At 36.3% G+C, this 17,019-nt stretch overlaps 1 protein-coding gene across 1 annotated transcript in view; it reads left to right on the forward strand.

The window, feature by feature from the left end:
• LOC150089573 (uncharacterized) overlaps positions 1–17,019 on the forward strand; it is a 183,973-nt gene that overhangs the window by 130,751 nt on the left and 36,203 nt on the right. Inside the window, exons 7-8 of the mRNA XM_090368672.1 lie at positions 7,456–7,527; positions 16,365–16,470. Of these exons, the coding sequence (XP_090224798.1) occupies positions 7,456–7,527; positions 16,365–16,470 (178 nt within the window). The remainder of the gene's footprint in view (positions 1–7,455; positions 7,528–16,364; positions 16,471–17,019) is intronic.

The raw sequence follows: 17,019 nt of genomic DNA on the forward strand, positions 1-17,019 counted from the left end.
TATAAATGGAATATCTCTGGCAGACTTGAAGATCCTAGGAGTTCCTTCTACATTTGCTAAGGGAGGTCCCTTGCTTTCTCTGCCTCTGGGACAGCAGAAGCAGATCAGCAATACAGAAGAAGAGAGTGGTTTACCAGAATTGAGTTTCAGTATAATTGGGATATTGTGGTGGGATTTGAGGATGTTGGGATTCCTTCTAGGTTTGCAGAACTGAAGCTTTCCTTGGTAAGAGTACCCCGTTGTTCTTTTCATTTCTTTTTAATCTCATTGCTCTTCTCTGCACCTGTTACATCAGATCTACATCCTTCCTAAAATGAAGTTTCCAGACTTTATGTATTTAAGATGTGATTTAAAAATTGCCTTCTACACCAGAATAATTACCTCCTTATTCCTTCCTAAAAAATTCTTGTATATCACTGACAGAACCCCATGAATCTGAACAGTGCATACAAGCTGCCTTAGCAGCTTGTATGCACTGTTCAGAGAACATCATGTCAGGTTGTACAATTACCCCAAATTCTTTTTTTAGTTTCCTACTACCTCGAGGGTAGTAGTAGTTTTTACAGTTCACCATGGTCCTTGAGGTTGTCACAGACATTCTCTCAGATATGCCAGACAAGCTGTACTTGCTACCTGGGAGTCTAAAACGCTGATGGAACTGATATTCGGGTGACACGCAAGTCAAGTGGACCCAATTTCGGCAAAGTCCGGACGGTCTGTGACAGCCAAATCCTCTGCTTGCACCTTCACGACGGTGGGACTGTTAGTAATCCTGGGTATAACCTCCATGCACAAGCACATGGTGGGTGACCACCCAGGTGTGAACCAACGTAAGCAGGGGTCGAGGTGTGGCACCCACACCACATGGAGGAATGCCGCCCCTCTATGTTACCAGGCAGTACTAGGTGGTAGATGACTCATCAACCGGTGAAATACCACCACTTTGCTTATTGGAGGCTTGAAGTGGTGGAACCCATGTTTAGTCTCTAGAGCTAAGTTCCGGTCAACCCTTCCCTATCTCTTCCATCATGCAGTATGATTGATGACTTTTGAGGTTATGATGAACGTCGTGGCGAGATCCAATATTCCTTACATTTCGAGGGTACAGCTCTAAAACGGTTTTCGCAGGCTGGCCGCTAGTTAGTACACCGGACCGAACCTATTGGTAACTCTCTAGGAGGCTTCCGGATCAGCTAGTGTATAATCTTGCTACCTCTACTCTTCCAGATAGTGACTGGAGGGAGTCCGAGTAGTGTGTATGCGGGGAGCATTGTCGAGGCCACTTTATGTCAAGGATCTGGGTATATTCTTACCACGTGTACGCCATATCCAAAAATTTCATTACTTCATACAGCATGTCCCACCCACTTTTTCTTACTATTGAATTCACCATGAATTGTCAAACTAATAGAACAAGCTTATCTGCGAAAAGATCTAAACCTCCCAAGGACTTCCTAATTCATTTCACAAATATACGTGGTCTCAATTCTAATCTCAACGATGTCCATTTCCACTTGCAGTCTGCCAAACCCCATGTACTTTTTCTGACAGAATCTCAGTTATCGGTTGATTCAACTACTGCTCATCTCAGATGCCCAAATTATTCGCTGTATGATTCCTTTCGCCTCAAAGGTGGTACTTGTGCATATGTCCGTTCTGATATTCCCTGTCAGAGACTTGGCAATTTGGAATCTCCTCTCTTTGATCTTCTCTGGCTTAAAATCTCTCTACCTCATTGTGTCAAATTCATCTGTTGTCTCTACCGTTCTCCCAACTCCACTAATCACTTGGAGCTCTTTGACTTCCTCTCGTTGCAACTTGACTTTCTCCGGTCCAACTTTCCTAACAGTGAGGTAATTTTCCTTGGTGATTTTAATGTTCACAACTCCAGCTGGCTTCCGTTTTCTAGTCACACCGACCCAGCAGGTCGAGATGCTGAGGCTTTTGCAATTACTAATGACCTAGCACAGATTGTTCATTTACCTACAAGAATACCGGACAATCCGAATCATACAGCCAATACACTTGATCTTTTTCTCACAAACAACCCTTCTAAGTACACGGTCGAAGTGAGAGGTCCTTTAGGCACTTCAGATCACAACTTGGTGATTGTCTCTTCTCCAATGGAACCTTTATCTCATGGCTATTCCCAACCTCGTGTTGTTTGGCATTACAAGAATGCAAAATGGGATGACCTGCGAGACTTCTTTTCTTCTTTTCCTTGGTCAGATTACTGTTTCAAAACTCCTGATGTCAACGTTTGCTCAGATCGTGTCAGTGAAATTATTCTTGCAGGAATGGAATCCTTTATCCCACACTCCACTTTAAAATCTCGTCCTTTATCTAAACCTTGGTTTTCCAATAAATGTGCTAAGGCTGTTCAAGAGAAGAATGTTGCATATCGTAATTGGCTTGTTTCTAATTCTTCAGTTTCATTTTCTGCCTACACCAAAGCTCGCAACAATTGTAAAGCAGTTATTAATCAGTCCAAACTAAAGTTTGAATAGGCTAAGAGTAGAAAACTTGCTTCTTGCCCTAATGGTAGCCGAGCATTCTGGTCTCTTGCCAAAGCTATTGGCCGCAACTTTTGCCCATCTCTGCTTCCACCTCTGTCCAAACCAGATGGTTCTGTTGTCACTTCAGCCAAGGATAAAGCTGACCTGCTAGCATCCCATTTTTCTTCCAGCTCGTGTATTAATGAACTTGGTAAAACACCTCCCACCATTCCCAACACGCTCCATTCAATGCCTCCTGTGGTCTTCCGTCAAAAGGATATCAGAAGGATTTTGATGAATCTTGATGCTAAGAAAGCTCCAGGTCCTGATGGTATTTCTCCACTTGTTCTCAAAATCTGTGCTCCTGAACTTACTCCTATTCTTTGCCGCCTTTTTTCACTTTCTTATTCGAAAGGTGTTTTTCCTTCTGCTTGGAAATTTGCTCATATCCAGCCAGTTCCTAAAAAGGGTGACAAATCCGTCCCATCCAATTATCGTCCCATTGCAATTACTTCTACTCTTTCTAAAGTAATGGAGAAATCAATTAACCGCCAACTCTCTTAAACTACCTAGAAACCTTCCGTCTGATCAATGATCACCAGTATGGATTCCGTCAATGTCGATCTACTGGTGATATTCTGGCTTATGTTACCCATTTATGGACTACTTCAATGGAAAGGTTCGGTGAAACACAAGTAGTTGCTCTTGACATCTCAAAGGCTTTCGATCGTGTTTGGCATAAAGGTCTTCTAAACAAGCTTCCATCTTACGGTTTGCTAACTGTTTTTAGTAATTTGTTATCCAGTTTTCTCTCTGATCGCTCACTGAGGGTGATAGTAGATGGCTCTCTGTCTTCTAACTTCTTCACTAATGCTGGTGTCCCCCAAGGTTCAGTTCTTTCCCCCACTCTTTTCCTCTTGTATATCAATGACCTTCTTCCATTGACTGGAAATCCTATCCATAGTTTTGCCGATGATAGCACATTGCATTCAACTTTCCATTTTGAGAAACCTTGCCCTGCTCAATCAGCTTCAACTTCTTGAAAATCTGCTACCAATTCCTTAAATGCTGATCTTTAGGTAATTCTCCAGTGGGGCAAAGACAACTTAGTTGATTTCAACCCTTCTAAAACTCAATCTTGTCTTATATCTCGCAAAAAGGATTCTTCTGCTCCTATGCTTATCTTTAGAGACACTCCAATTTCTAGGCAAAAGGATATATCTCTTTTGGGGATTACCCTGACTTCTAATCTCTCTTGGCACAAGCACATTACAAATATTGCTTCCTCTGCATCTAAAAAACTTGGTTTTCTCTTTCGCTCTCGGCGTTACTTTTCTTCCAAACAGCTGCTCACTCTGTATAAATCGCAAATCCGCCCTGCCATGGAATATTGTTCCCAAATCTGGGGTGGTGCCCCCAAAACCTCTCTCAGGCTTCTTGATTCCATTCAGAAGAGGGCAGTTAGGTTAATTAATGATTCATCTCTAACAGAGTCTCTCCACTCGCTTTCTCATAGACGTACTGTTTCTACTGCATGCCTCTTCTACAGATATTTCCATGGGCACTGTTCTTCTGAATTGGCTTCTATAATTCCCGCTCTCTCTTTCAAAACAGTCCGAACACGTGCCGCCACCAGCCAACATCCATTTACTGTCCAACTTCAAACCCACAGAACCAACTTTTCATCTTCCTCATTTATTCATTCAACTGCCGTTTTCTGGAACAACTTTCCTTCATACGTATTTCCTGAAAATTACAATCTACAGAAGTTCAAGTCCAATGTCAACAAATATCTTCTTTCGTCTTCTCAACCTCCAACCCAAGCACGGTACTAAGTACTATAGGTTCTAATACCTCTCGTGTTTGGGGTTCACATAAAAAAAAAAAAAACCCTTCATTATTGTCTCCCTTAAAGTCTGCTCAATGTAATTAGTGAAAACCATTGTAGCTCCTCTATTTAAATAGAATGGACCCAGTTAATCCTTCTGGATTAACCGTAGCCTACTCACAGAATTGCAGACACAGAACATTCTATCCTATCTTGAGAGACTTTTTAAACATGGCTTTATATTTCATAACCAATTCATCAGTTTGTTTAAGCTTTAGATCAGTAGTCCCACATATATTACTATTCTTCCACTAGACCCATTAGGTTTTTGTAATCCAGAACTTGATTCTGGATTACCACTTGCAGGACCAAAGCATTCTGTACCAGTTGATCTTTTTCAGGGCCTAGATAGCTGATATGAAGTGAGCAAATGCTTCAGTCCTTGAGACCCTCTATAAGAGTTTTCTAAGTTTTCAAGACAATAGGATATATCTAGTTACTTTGAGATGTGGTGTATATTGTTTGGTATGATATGACTAACTTTTCTAGGTGAATCCATAATCTCTTTTAAACAGAATTTAAAATTATAAAATATTTAACTAAAATATTAACATAAGCACTGATGAATTATGTTTAAAAATGTTACCCTTAAAAGTTAAACTAAAATTACAAAAATTATTACAATTCACTGAAAAAATGCTTCAAAAAGTGTAAAAGGAATACAGGTAACCCTCATATAACATGGTAGTTAGGTTCCTATAAAATCTCGTGTAATGCGAAACCGTGTTATACAGGACTAAGAACCAGTACAAAAAGGGAGGTTATGTTCCAAAAGCTGACAGAAATACATCATTTTTTTTAATAACTATTGGAAACAATTTTTTTTTAAAAATAGTAATAACTGAACAAATGCCTTACAAACTATGATACGTATTTGTCAAATAGTGTATGTTCATTTAATTTCTTCCTCTTCATTCCTGCTAAGCACAACCAAACGAGAACATTTTCTCCATTGCAGAATATCTTCACCTTCTGAACTTTCTTCTGCAGCATCTGCATTTTATGCATTGTTTGCTCTCTTTAAAAAATCAGTAATCTGGGTTTATTTGATTTTATTTGATAGTTCTTTGTAAATTGCATAGTATAGAGCTAAGTATTTTTGAAGCTCCCCTTTGAACTTTGTGTTCCCTTAAGTTGAAGGATCTGCATTCAAAAAATAAGATTATAATTTCTTGGCTAAGTTTATGCCTTCCCGTATGCTTTTTAGTGTAAAATTTGGAACTTCAGAATTTATCTGTGAATTGAATTGATCCTTTGAATTACCTCCGATGCCATTTCCACCAAATCACTTCACCATCTTCTTTTTCTACCAGAAATTCTTGAACGTCTTCAGTGGTCATATCATCAAAACCTTCCCCTCCTACCGACTTAGCAAGTTCTACTATCTCGCTAATACTGTTTTTTTTCCGGTTTGACCATATTTCCTGAACAAATTCACTCTGGCCATACAATTTTCCAACACGCATTTAATGCTGACACTTTTACTTCTTTGAGTGATAAAGCTATGATTCCGATACAGTCCACAATGGAAAAATGTTTCCATGCCTCCATCACTTGAATAGATTCGGAATCAATTTTTTCCAAAATCCATTGCAAAAATTTTCTGATGTAATGAATTTTAAAGGTAGATATATTGGCTGAATTCAATAAGTTGTATTAGGTGATAGGAACATTACTTCAACATTTTGGATGACTTAAATCTTTTGAATGGCCTGGCGCTTTATCCAATAGTAATAAAACCGAAAGCTAAATTTTTCCGCTTTAAATAGTTTTCCACAGCTGGCACAAAACAAGTTAGAAACCATTCTTTAAATAAGTCTGCAGTTAACTTAAATTATGCCTAAGTTCCTTAGGCATAATTTGGATTAACTGAAGATAATTTAGGGCTAGAATTTAATTCACAACAAATAAATTACTGTATTCCAATACGATTCTTAAGAACAAGGTTTAGTAATACATACCAGGAAAAATTTATAAACAATCAAATAAAAACCAAAATAACCTTACAAAAACCTTAAAAATCACAAACTGCATGCTTTGAAGTTGCAATTTTTAATGGTCTTAAACAAGCACAAGTTCAGTAGCACAGAACCTAACATGGGGATTTCCCAACAAAATAAAATACAGGGATTTCCCAACAAAATAAAATACGGGGATTTTCCAATTTTTTTGCATAGCGACTAAGCAAGTCAACAGCTGAGATTCACAAAAAAGAATAGAAATGTTGAAAAATTACATCCAACAGGGTTTTCTCCACAATAAAGCTCAAAAATACCGTGTTATTCAAGATTTGTCGCAATTCTCTTAATCACGCTAGAGCGAAACCATGTTATATAAGTACAGTACCATGTTGTGCAAGGATTTCTGCAATTTATCAATCTTGTTAGAGCAAAACGGTGTTATAGAAGTACCGTGTTATTTGGTGGTTTCCTATACTTCATAGTTCAAAAAATACAAAAAGTTTTTTTTCACCTTTAATATGTTAATTTAATTGTTATTTATCCTTAAAGCTATTGAAGAAGAAATTGAAGTCTTATAAGCATAATTGTAAATTTAATTGTTAGCCTGATTCCTTCATAGCAAAATGCTCTTATGAATGCTTTGGCATCAGAAAAAGAGAAATTAGCAGGAGGTTATGTTATTATCATTATTCCTCTTCATTGTTCTTAAGAATAAAATCAGACACCATGTCCTTTGATAGTGAGGCTCTCAGGAAGTAGAATAAATTGCAAGGTGTTGAATAAATTTTGGAGTAACTGTTCCTATTTTTGTGCAGGATACTTCAGATGATTTATTGTTTGATTGCAATAAACATTTTGTGATTGCAGATTAGAAGTCAGTATACAACTAGTCTCTAAGTTTCTTGTGTCTTTTTTTTTAACCTGCAATTTGGCTGTAATGAAAATTCATTGTAATGATTACATTTCTGATTTTCTTCCACTCTCATTATTATTGGACTATCACTGTAACTAATATGTAGAATTACTTTATTGATTCTGGAGAAATTAGATAATTTGTTTTAGAAAGGCTTACCAAATTGTTTTTAGAAAGGCTTACCAAATTGTTTTATAGGCTTAAAACAGAATCGTTAGAATGGAATTCAATATTGGAATCACAGAGAAGATATCTAGAAAATGCCATTGAGTATGTTCATATTTAAACTATTTAATTTCATCCTTATATTTTTGATTTATATTTAAAAACTTAATTTTATCACTGAGTTGAGCAGTATGAACCAAAGTGAGGGACAAGCGAATTGATATTGGTTGTCTTGGGCAGTCAGCTGAAGTTGACTGTGATCATAACAGTCATTTTGGTTTTTGTTCATTATATATTGATGTATCTTTTGTTCCTTTTTGTTCTGTATATATTGATATATCATTAAAAGTAACTAAAATTCCACTTTGACTTTTTTTTTTTTAAATTGTCCTGACTTTTAGTTCATATTGTACAATGTTAAGGAAATTTTTAGTTTATGAATTATCACAATGAAATATTATTTTAACTGGATTGAAGTGATAAATTATCTTTATATCTTTATTTCTGTGTAGTGTTACACAGCAGTTTACATTGAATGAAGCAAAACAAAAAAAAGTCTTTGTTTGTTAGTACAGTACATTATTTTGCTATATTATCAAACATGAATGTATTAATTTATTCATGATCTCTACCATAGAGATTACATAGATGACAAAAATGGCAGTCGATGAATTTCAGATCTGAATTGAAAGAACAATAATATTTATCCAGTAATCAGTATTTATCAAAATAAAATTTGTTTCATTTTAATGTTTTACTTTAAGTGTGATCCAGCCTCACTTGTATTCATGGTAGGTTAGCTTGTACAAGGACTGTTGCTTATACCCCTACAGTAATGATTTCCAACTAGTGTTATATAAACTTCTTAAAAGTTGCACAAAATTTTCTAATGTATCACATGAAAGAGTAATAAATTTGAATATTTAGAATGGAGATAGTCATGAGTATTGCTCGCTTTTGATTAATTTTCATCCTTTTATATCTGTTCTTTCATTGTCATTATAAAGAATGATGATGAAAGAACAGATGCAAAAGATTGAGCTCTGGCATATTATGTACTACTTTTAGGATTCCTTAGGCAAAAAAAAAAAAAAAAAAATTTAAGATTCTAGAGGAACTTAAAGCATTTTGTTTCATTTCATTTCATATACAGATGGTGGAAAGAATAATGGAAATGCCTACCAAAATCAGTCACTGGTTGTAGGCCACTTAACACATATTAATAGTGGCAATTTAATTTAATTTAAATTTTTAAAGTTAATTTAGATTTTTGCCCCCTTCATGTGTGTGGTCTGTGCAAGAGTTAGGATACCATCAGTATTTAGCTTACTCAATCCATTCAAAGCCTTAAACACTTCAATCAGATCTCCTTGCATGTGATATCTGATTGAGTTTCCATACACTGCAATTTTCAGAACTGAACTCTTTCTTGGTAAGAGTACTCTTTTGTTCTCAATAATCTTATTAATAGTTCTTTTTTGCACTCTTTCTAACAGATCCACATCCTATATAAAATGAGGCTTCTGGTCTTGTATGCAGCATTCAAAGTGTAGCCTAACCATTGCCTTATATAATGGGATAATCATTTCCTTGTCCCAGTAAAATTCTGTATACCATTTACAAAAGTCCATGAGTTGTCCTAGCAGCCCATCTTCACTGCTCAGAGAACTTCATGCCTGATTGCACATTCCCCCCTAGGTCTTTTTAATTCTCCACTATCCTGAGTGTGGTACCACATAGTTGTTGTATGTTATTCTGAGATTACTGCTCCCCTTATGCAGGAACTTGCATTTTTCAGTGTTTTTTTCATTTTTCAGTCCTGGTTAATTTTCTAGGTTTTATTAATATCAAAACTTAGAATACACTAGACTCTGAAACTGTCCTGCAGAGATTTGGCACCATTAATCCACAAGGACAGTCACTAATTCATGTAGGTTGGTTGGAATTCCAGTCCCGACAACAGATTCCTGTTGTCAGAACTGCTTCAGAAACTCCCTCAAATGTTCTGTGGTATTAGTATTACTTTTAGTGTAAGGAAGCCAGAACTTTTTTTTTCTGTGCCAGTCAGAAAGCACTACTTATGCATTTTCCTCCTCCTGTAGGTACTTATCCAGCAGACATTTGCATTTTCTTTAGCTGTGGCCTCAAGCAGCTATGGAGACAATTTATTCTGGTGGGTGAAGGAAATCTTTCTACAGTCCATTTTATTTATATTTGAATATATGAGCTATGGTTCTAGTGGAACTTAATACCAAAAAATTTCATATTCATTTGTTTCATTGCCCTCCCCTCCCTTGTGGAGCCCTATAAACTTCAATTAGATTCCCCCAAAGATATTTAATTGCCTAGTTCCCATAGGTATATTCACAGGCTGCTCATATGGGTATCTTTTTGCTGACTTCACAAGACAAATTGCCATATTTTTGAGCTTTTTCAAGAAGCTTAGTCTTTTGTGTGGAATATATGCCTATACATAGTATTCTAAACCATCTCACAATTGCCTTGCACAGTGAAATTATAACTCCCCCCATTTCTGCAAGCAGTCAGAAAAATAATCAACGACACCATAAGCCCTTCTTGCCATTTGTCTGCATTATACACAGTGTTTCTTCTCTGCCTATATCATAATTCCCAAATTCACCTCTTCCTCTATTATTTTTAATTAATTCCTTACAAGTGTATAAGTTATCTGGAGCTGTTGCATTTGGGACAACAGCTCCAGCAAATCCCCATTTTTTTCTGTTATGCAGTATATGATAATGTCTTTTTGAGGTTATAACAGCATTCCATTTAAAGATACTTAATGAAACTTAGTAACAAAACTGAAGTTTATATGCAGTTAATTCAAGTAATGTTTTATACAGCAGCATGTTTGAGAGGCAACCAGAGGGAGTAATACTCTTGATCTGATTTTCAGCAGTGATTATTCGTGCATTAAGAATTTGCATATATAGAGGCGCATTATAGCCATAGTAGTTTATGTGCCATTAAACTCCCATAACAACAACAACAACAATTTGCATATAAAGGAACCACTAGGTGGCAGTGATCACCGCGTACTGATGTGGGACATAAAGACGTAACTACCATCATCGGTAAAGGGAAGGGTTTTTGCTTTCATAAAGGTTGACTACAGTGGTCTTGGACAGTTTTTAAATTCTATACAATGGGACCAATTGCTGATGTTACCAACAGCTAATTCTAAATGGGAAGCATTCAAGGAATTAATCTTGGGAGCTACTAGGCTTTTCATACCAACTAAGAAATACTGTTCAAGGTTTAGGCCAAAATGGATGTCTGATGAATTAATGAGACTTGTGGCAGAGGAGAAAAAAGAATGGGATGCATATTAATTAATACCCGACACAGAAGGCTATAGTAGATATAAGCTAGTCTGTAAGCAAGTCACAAAGCAGGTTAGACAAGTGAAGGCAGATGAGAAATCTTTAGCAAATGATTCAAAGACTTCTTTACTTATATAAACTCTAGAAGGAAGGGTAAGAATCAAGTTGGCCCACTTGATATCAATTAGTTGACTGTTGGTGATCCTGCTCAAATAACTGACAAACTGAACAAGTATTTTGCATCTACATTCACACATGAGGAATTCTGTAGGGAAGTGGAGGTCAGAAGCTAATTAAACTCTAATAGAAAGCTTAATGAGTTTAATAACTGAGAGCAAAGTGGAGGAGAAATTATTGAAGTTAAACATAAGAATGGCACCTTGGGTAGATGGGATCTATCCAGTTATTAAATAATCTCCTCTATCATTCAAGAGTTCATACCACACAGTAAAGGAAGTAAGCAAACCCTAAGCCATAATTATGAGAGCATCCTTGAACTCAAGGGAGATGTGACTGGAGATGTGCAAATGTATTCCCAATTCACAAAGGGGAATCAAAGGGGAATTACAGATCTGTTAGTTTAACTTCTGTTCCCGGGAAAATAATGCCATCACTGGTTAAAGAAGCATTGCAGGATCATCTAGACTAGACTGCAGTAATAATTCAGACACAGCATGGATTTGATAAGGAATTTGTTAAGTGTTGTCTGACCAATTTGATTGGATACTGTGATGTGGTCACAAAGGAACTGGATGTAAAAAATAATTTTGATATCATATACTTGGATTTCAGGAAAGCTTTTGACACTGTTGCTCATGGAAGACTACTGTACAAATTGGAGCAGTATAGCATTAAGGGCAAGTTGCTACAATGGATAAAAGTGTGGTTGAGTGGGAGAAGACAGAGAGTGGTAATCAATGGACACTGCTCTTCGTGGACTAATGTTATTAGTGGAGTCCCCCAGGGTTTTCAGTGTTTGGCCTATTGTTGTTTTGTATATTTATCAATGATACTGAAGAAGGTATATAGGCAAGGCAATGCTGGATCTCATTTTTGCATCAAAGCAGATCCTTATTTTAGAAGCAGTGTCATTTCTGCCGTCTGATCACAAGGCTTTAAACTATCAAATAAACATATCACAGAAAAGTAGATGCACTACTCTTGTCCCAGCCAAGCTGAACTTTAGGAGAGCAGACTGGCAATTATTAGTACGTGAACTTGATTGCATTGAATGGTTCTCCTTCCCACATATTAATGATCTTGATGCAGTCATCGATCATCTTATGAGCTCAATCTCCTGTATCATTCAAGAGTTCATACCTCTTAGTAAATTTCAGGAACAGATTCCCTCATTGGATCACGACAGACATAATTGTGATTATCCGAGCCAAAGAGCAGTACAGAAAACACTTTAGGGCTACACATGAAGCATACATGGCACTGTTCGAGGAACATAGAAGCAACATTAAAAGAATGAGCAGAAATCAGTACGCTTGTTATATTCAATCAGTTCAATGCAGTTTCACAGCGAGTGGAGACCTGAAGCCATTTTGGAACATGCTTAAGAATTCTAATAACTGCTCAACAGGAACCAGGATCATTGATTCCGATGGTAAGCTACAACCCGTGACAAAACTAAAACAGATCTTTTTGCAACCTTTTTCTCCTCCTTTTCTGAGAAAACTGCAGCTTCTACTGCTTCAACTTATTGATTTCAAGTCATTAAGGATGATATACTGAATAATCTCTTGGTGAACACAGCCGATGTCATTCAAGTGCTTTGGAAACTTACAAAAGATTTTTCAGCTGGCCCAGATAAGATTCCACTTATCTTGTGGAAAAAATGCTTTCCACAACTTAAATATATAATATTGCATATATTCAATCTTTCCATTAAGACTGGTATTTACCCCGTTCACTTTAAAACAGTTAATGTTATTCCTATCCCAAAGATAGATTTTGTTAGATTTTGTTACAAATACCACTTCTATACTATTTTTTAAAGTCCTGTTTTGTGAAACCACTGTCCTTAAAATTCTTCGATCAAACTTGTTCTATATAGTTGTTCTGTTGCACATCTTTTTCTGTAATGTATATCACAAACTTAGGATAAACAATCTTTGGACTAATATATTTAAGACCAATTTCTTGAACATCTCATAATTTTAGAAATATCTTCCTCACACTCAATCTCTATAACCACACCTCTGTCCTATATGGTTCTAATATTTTTAACTTTGACATTATTCAGCAAAGGACAAACATATTTAATTTTTCAGACAACCTGCTCACTGGTTGGAAACTTATCATTTGCACTCTTTATCAATAGACTTTAAGAGTCTTATCAATTATTTTTTTGGGTTTCTTTATCTCAGCTGCATAAGTAGTAGTAACAGCCTCTTTAGCCTTATTCTCAAGTCTATCTTTGAGAAGTAAGTTCTCAGCATTATATCCAAGGCTTTTGACTCCAAATTATCCCAGAGGTCCAATATTACACACATATCAGCAGTAGGTACCTTTCTGTGGGTGTCAAATAAGTAATGTTTCAGTCTACTTTATATTTCCCTCACATATTCAAAACCTATTTCTGACTTTTCAGGCATACTGTCATCATTTGATAGTGCTCTGTCTTGTAATTTCTTAACTAATGCTGGAGTTCCACAAAGTTCTATTTTTTTACCCACTTTTCCCCCCATTCAGTTTATTACTGCACTATTATATCATCAACAGAACTGTGGGTGTGACTTCTAGCGTCACTGACTAGAAATTTCATCCATAGTTTTGCTGATCATAGAGTATGTTAATTCCACTTTCTAATTTAACAAACACTACCTTGTAAAGGAATGCTTTTCAAAAACAGCTACAACTTCAACTATTTATAACAAGTTAATTTAATGCCAATTTCCATTTAAAAATTCAGTTGGAAGAAGAAAACTTAATTCCTCTAAACTCCAGTCCTGTCTTTATTTCCCACAAAAAAAGAATCTTTAAATTCTTTTTAATCACACCATTGCTTCTGTTGCATTCCTTTACAAGTATTGCTTTGGGTTACTGTACAAATATTTTTTATATTGCATTGAAGGGGAAAAAAAAAAAAAAAAAAAAAAAACAGGCTTTCTCTTTTTCTCTCTCAACATTACTTTTCTTCTCAATATCAGCTAACTCTGCAAATCTTAAAAATGTCTACCATGGAATATTGTTTCCACATCTGAGGTGGTATTCCCAAACCTCTTAAATTCTTGACTCTGTCTATGGCAATCTGGTTAATTAAATGCCCAACTCCCCCCCCTCTCTCTCTCTCTTATACACACACACCCCTACATATATCCTTGACAGACATGATATACAGTGCCTCCATCATATTAGTATTAGTATTAGTAATGGCCGCATGGTGCAAGAAAGCCTATGGCTTATGCTTCACCAGCCAAAAAAAAAAAAAAAAAAAATCCGAACAAAACAATGATAAAAACAAAACAAAAAAATAATAATAATTAATAAAAAATAAGGAAATTAAACCTATCATCCTATGCATTTCCCTTACCCGAAAGTACTATCCAGATGACCTTTGGATTTCCCCAAACTGTCGGCCTCTACCACCCATGAAGGCAACTTATTCCAGTAATTTATAACTCACTGGCTAAAATAAAACTTCCTGCAGTCCAATCTAAACATTTCCCCCCCATAACTTGAATTTATGTCCCCTAGTTCTAGCATCATTTATAATCTTAAAAATTTCGTCCTCATTCATTTTACTGATGACTCTCAGAGCCTTAAACACCTCAATCAAATCTCCTCTAAGGTATCTAGTATCCAAACTCTGCAACCCACATATTCGAAGTCTTTCTTCATAAGGATGCCCTTTTGCCGATCTCACCAGGCGAGTTACCCTTCTTTGCACCCTTTCAAGAAGCTCGATGTCTTTAAGGTGCGGTCTCCATACTTGAACACAGTATTCCAAGTGTGGTCTAACATAAGCCTTATATAATGGGATTATCACGTCCCTGTCTCTACTTGCAAAAGTTCGGTAGATCATCGATAGGACTCCATGGGCCTTCCTTGCAACCTGTTTACAATGCTCAGAGAATTTCATGTCTGACCGTATCGTAACACCCAAGTCCCTTTCCTCCAGTACTGGGTTTAGTTGAACTCCACCAAGTGAATAGGTTATTTTGGGATTACTGTTTCCCAGGTGTAATACCTTACACTTTGTTGGATTAAAGCATAGCTGCCATTTTTCTGACCATTCCTGAAGTCTATCTAGGTCTCTCTGAAGAAACTCAGCTTGACAGTGATCATTAACTACTCTACCAATTTTAACATCATCTGCAAATTTAGACATCACGCCCTCTATCCCTTCATCGATGTCGTTTATGAAAATTAAAAACAACAGTGGTCCTAATACTGATCCTTGGGAAACCCCACTTCTTACATCAACCCAATCTGAGGAATAGCCATTTATCACAACCCTCTGCCTCCTGCCCTGAAGCCATCCTTCTATCCATCTAAGGATTTTCCCAGTGATTCCAACCTGTTCCAGCTTATAAAGCAACCGCTCATGTGGGACTGAGTCAAAAGCTTTGCTGAAATCTAAATAAACAATGTCGAAATTATTCCCTAAATCCAGCTCGTGAGTGACCCTTTCGAAATAGCGAACCAGATTTGTTAAACATGATTTTCCCTTTACAAAACCATGCTGAGTATCCTTGAGAATTTCAATTCGATCCAAATGATCCTGAATTCCACCCTTGATCATTGCCTCCATGATTTTCCCTACTACTGAAGTCAGACTGACAGGTCGATCATTTCCAGCTTCACTTTTAGAGCCTCCCTTATGTATGGGAGATACATTTGCACTTTTCCAATCTAAGGGAATCTCCCCAGAGTCTAGTGATGCTTGCATAATTAGCCTCAATGGTTCAATGCACTCGCTTGCCGCCTCCCTTAAGATTATAGGGTATATTCCATCAACTCCAGGAGCCTTACTGGTCTGTAGGCTCGAAAGTTTTTTCATTAAATAATCTTGCGAAATTTCAATATCATTAATTACATATTTTTTAACTTCACTCCCATATGGAGACACCGTCTGTCATGCAAATGTTCAGTTTCTGCTGCATACTTTTTTAAAGATGGGCACTTTTGATTCTGAATAAGAGGCTAAATTTATATACTAATAAAATTTCAGCCCCACAATGAATGTTACAAAAATAATAATAATCTTCTGCTATAGATAGTAAATCAGCTGTTCTTGCAAATTAATGATAAATTTATCGTTCCTCTTGCTTGCATAACAGTGTCATTCCCTGCAATTCATATAATATAAACAATTTGTTTGCTTGGTTTTTTTTTGTCTCTTATAAGGAATTGCATATCCATGTATTCAAGGGATGGTATATTTCCCAAAATAGATTCTGGTTGACAGAATAAATAGTTTAATCTTTGCATCACAATGGATCATGTTTTACCAGAGGAATAATTAGTGTAAATCTCCCCCCTCCCCATCATGAGAGAGTGTTATCCTTTAAAGAAATTATGTTTAAAGAAATAAACTTTCCTAGTTTATTTAATCATAATTGTCTTTTCTTGTTTTGCTGTACATAGTGATAATAACAAAGTTGAATCTTCTGGGAAGGATGTAGAAGTTGGATTAGACTATTGTAAAATGCTAAGAGATGTTTTGAAGATAAAGAATAATATCCAGCTGCAGGTAAGTGTTTGCTATTAAACTTTATGAAAATAGAGTTCCTATAAATTTATATTTTGCTTTGTGGTGTCTAGTACAGCTTGATATTTTCTAAGTAAAATACTCTATCAACAAAATACTAGGCTATCACAACTAACTGTTGTAGCTATAACTATTGATGTTTTGCATCATATGAAAGCCTTGACTCCAAAATGATAGCAAATGAAGCAATTTCTAGTGTTCCTATTGCATGTACTAGTGCCTATGATTCTCGGAGTTCCATTTGCAGTGTACTGCTATTTATATTTTTCTGCTTGCTTGGTTACTGGTTAGCTTTGCTTCTGTCTCCACATGTAACCTGGTTGGAAAATTTTCCATTTCCAGAGCTAAAAGGATTTAAACTTGGAGAACATGAAGCAGTATAAGCCATGGACTCAACCAAAATTCATTGAGAATATTATGACTACAACTCATACATGGGTAAAAGAAAAAAAAAATGATGCATGCTCAAACCTGGAACCATTATATCTGATACTTTATTCAATAGGTAATCAGACTATATGCAGGCCTCAT

Source organism: Mastigoproctus giganteus, chromosome 2 (assembly GCF_048544385.1).
Source record: "Mastigoproctus giganteus isolate SK-2022 chromosome 2, ASM4854438v1, whole genome shotgun sequence".
Lineage (NCBI taxonomy): Eukaryota > Metazoa > Arthropoda > Arachnida > Uropygi > Thelyphonidae > Mastigoproctus > Mastigoproctus giganteus.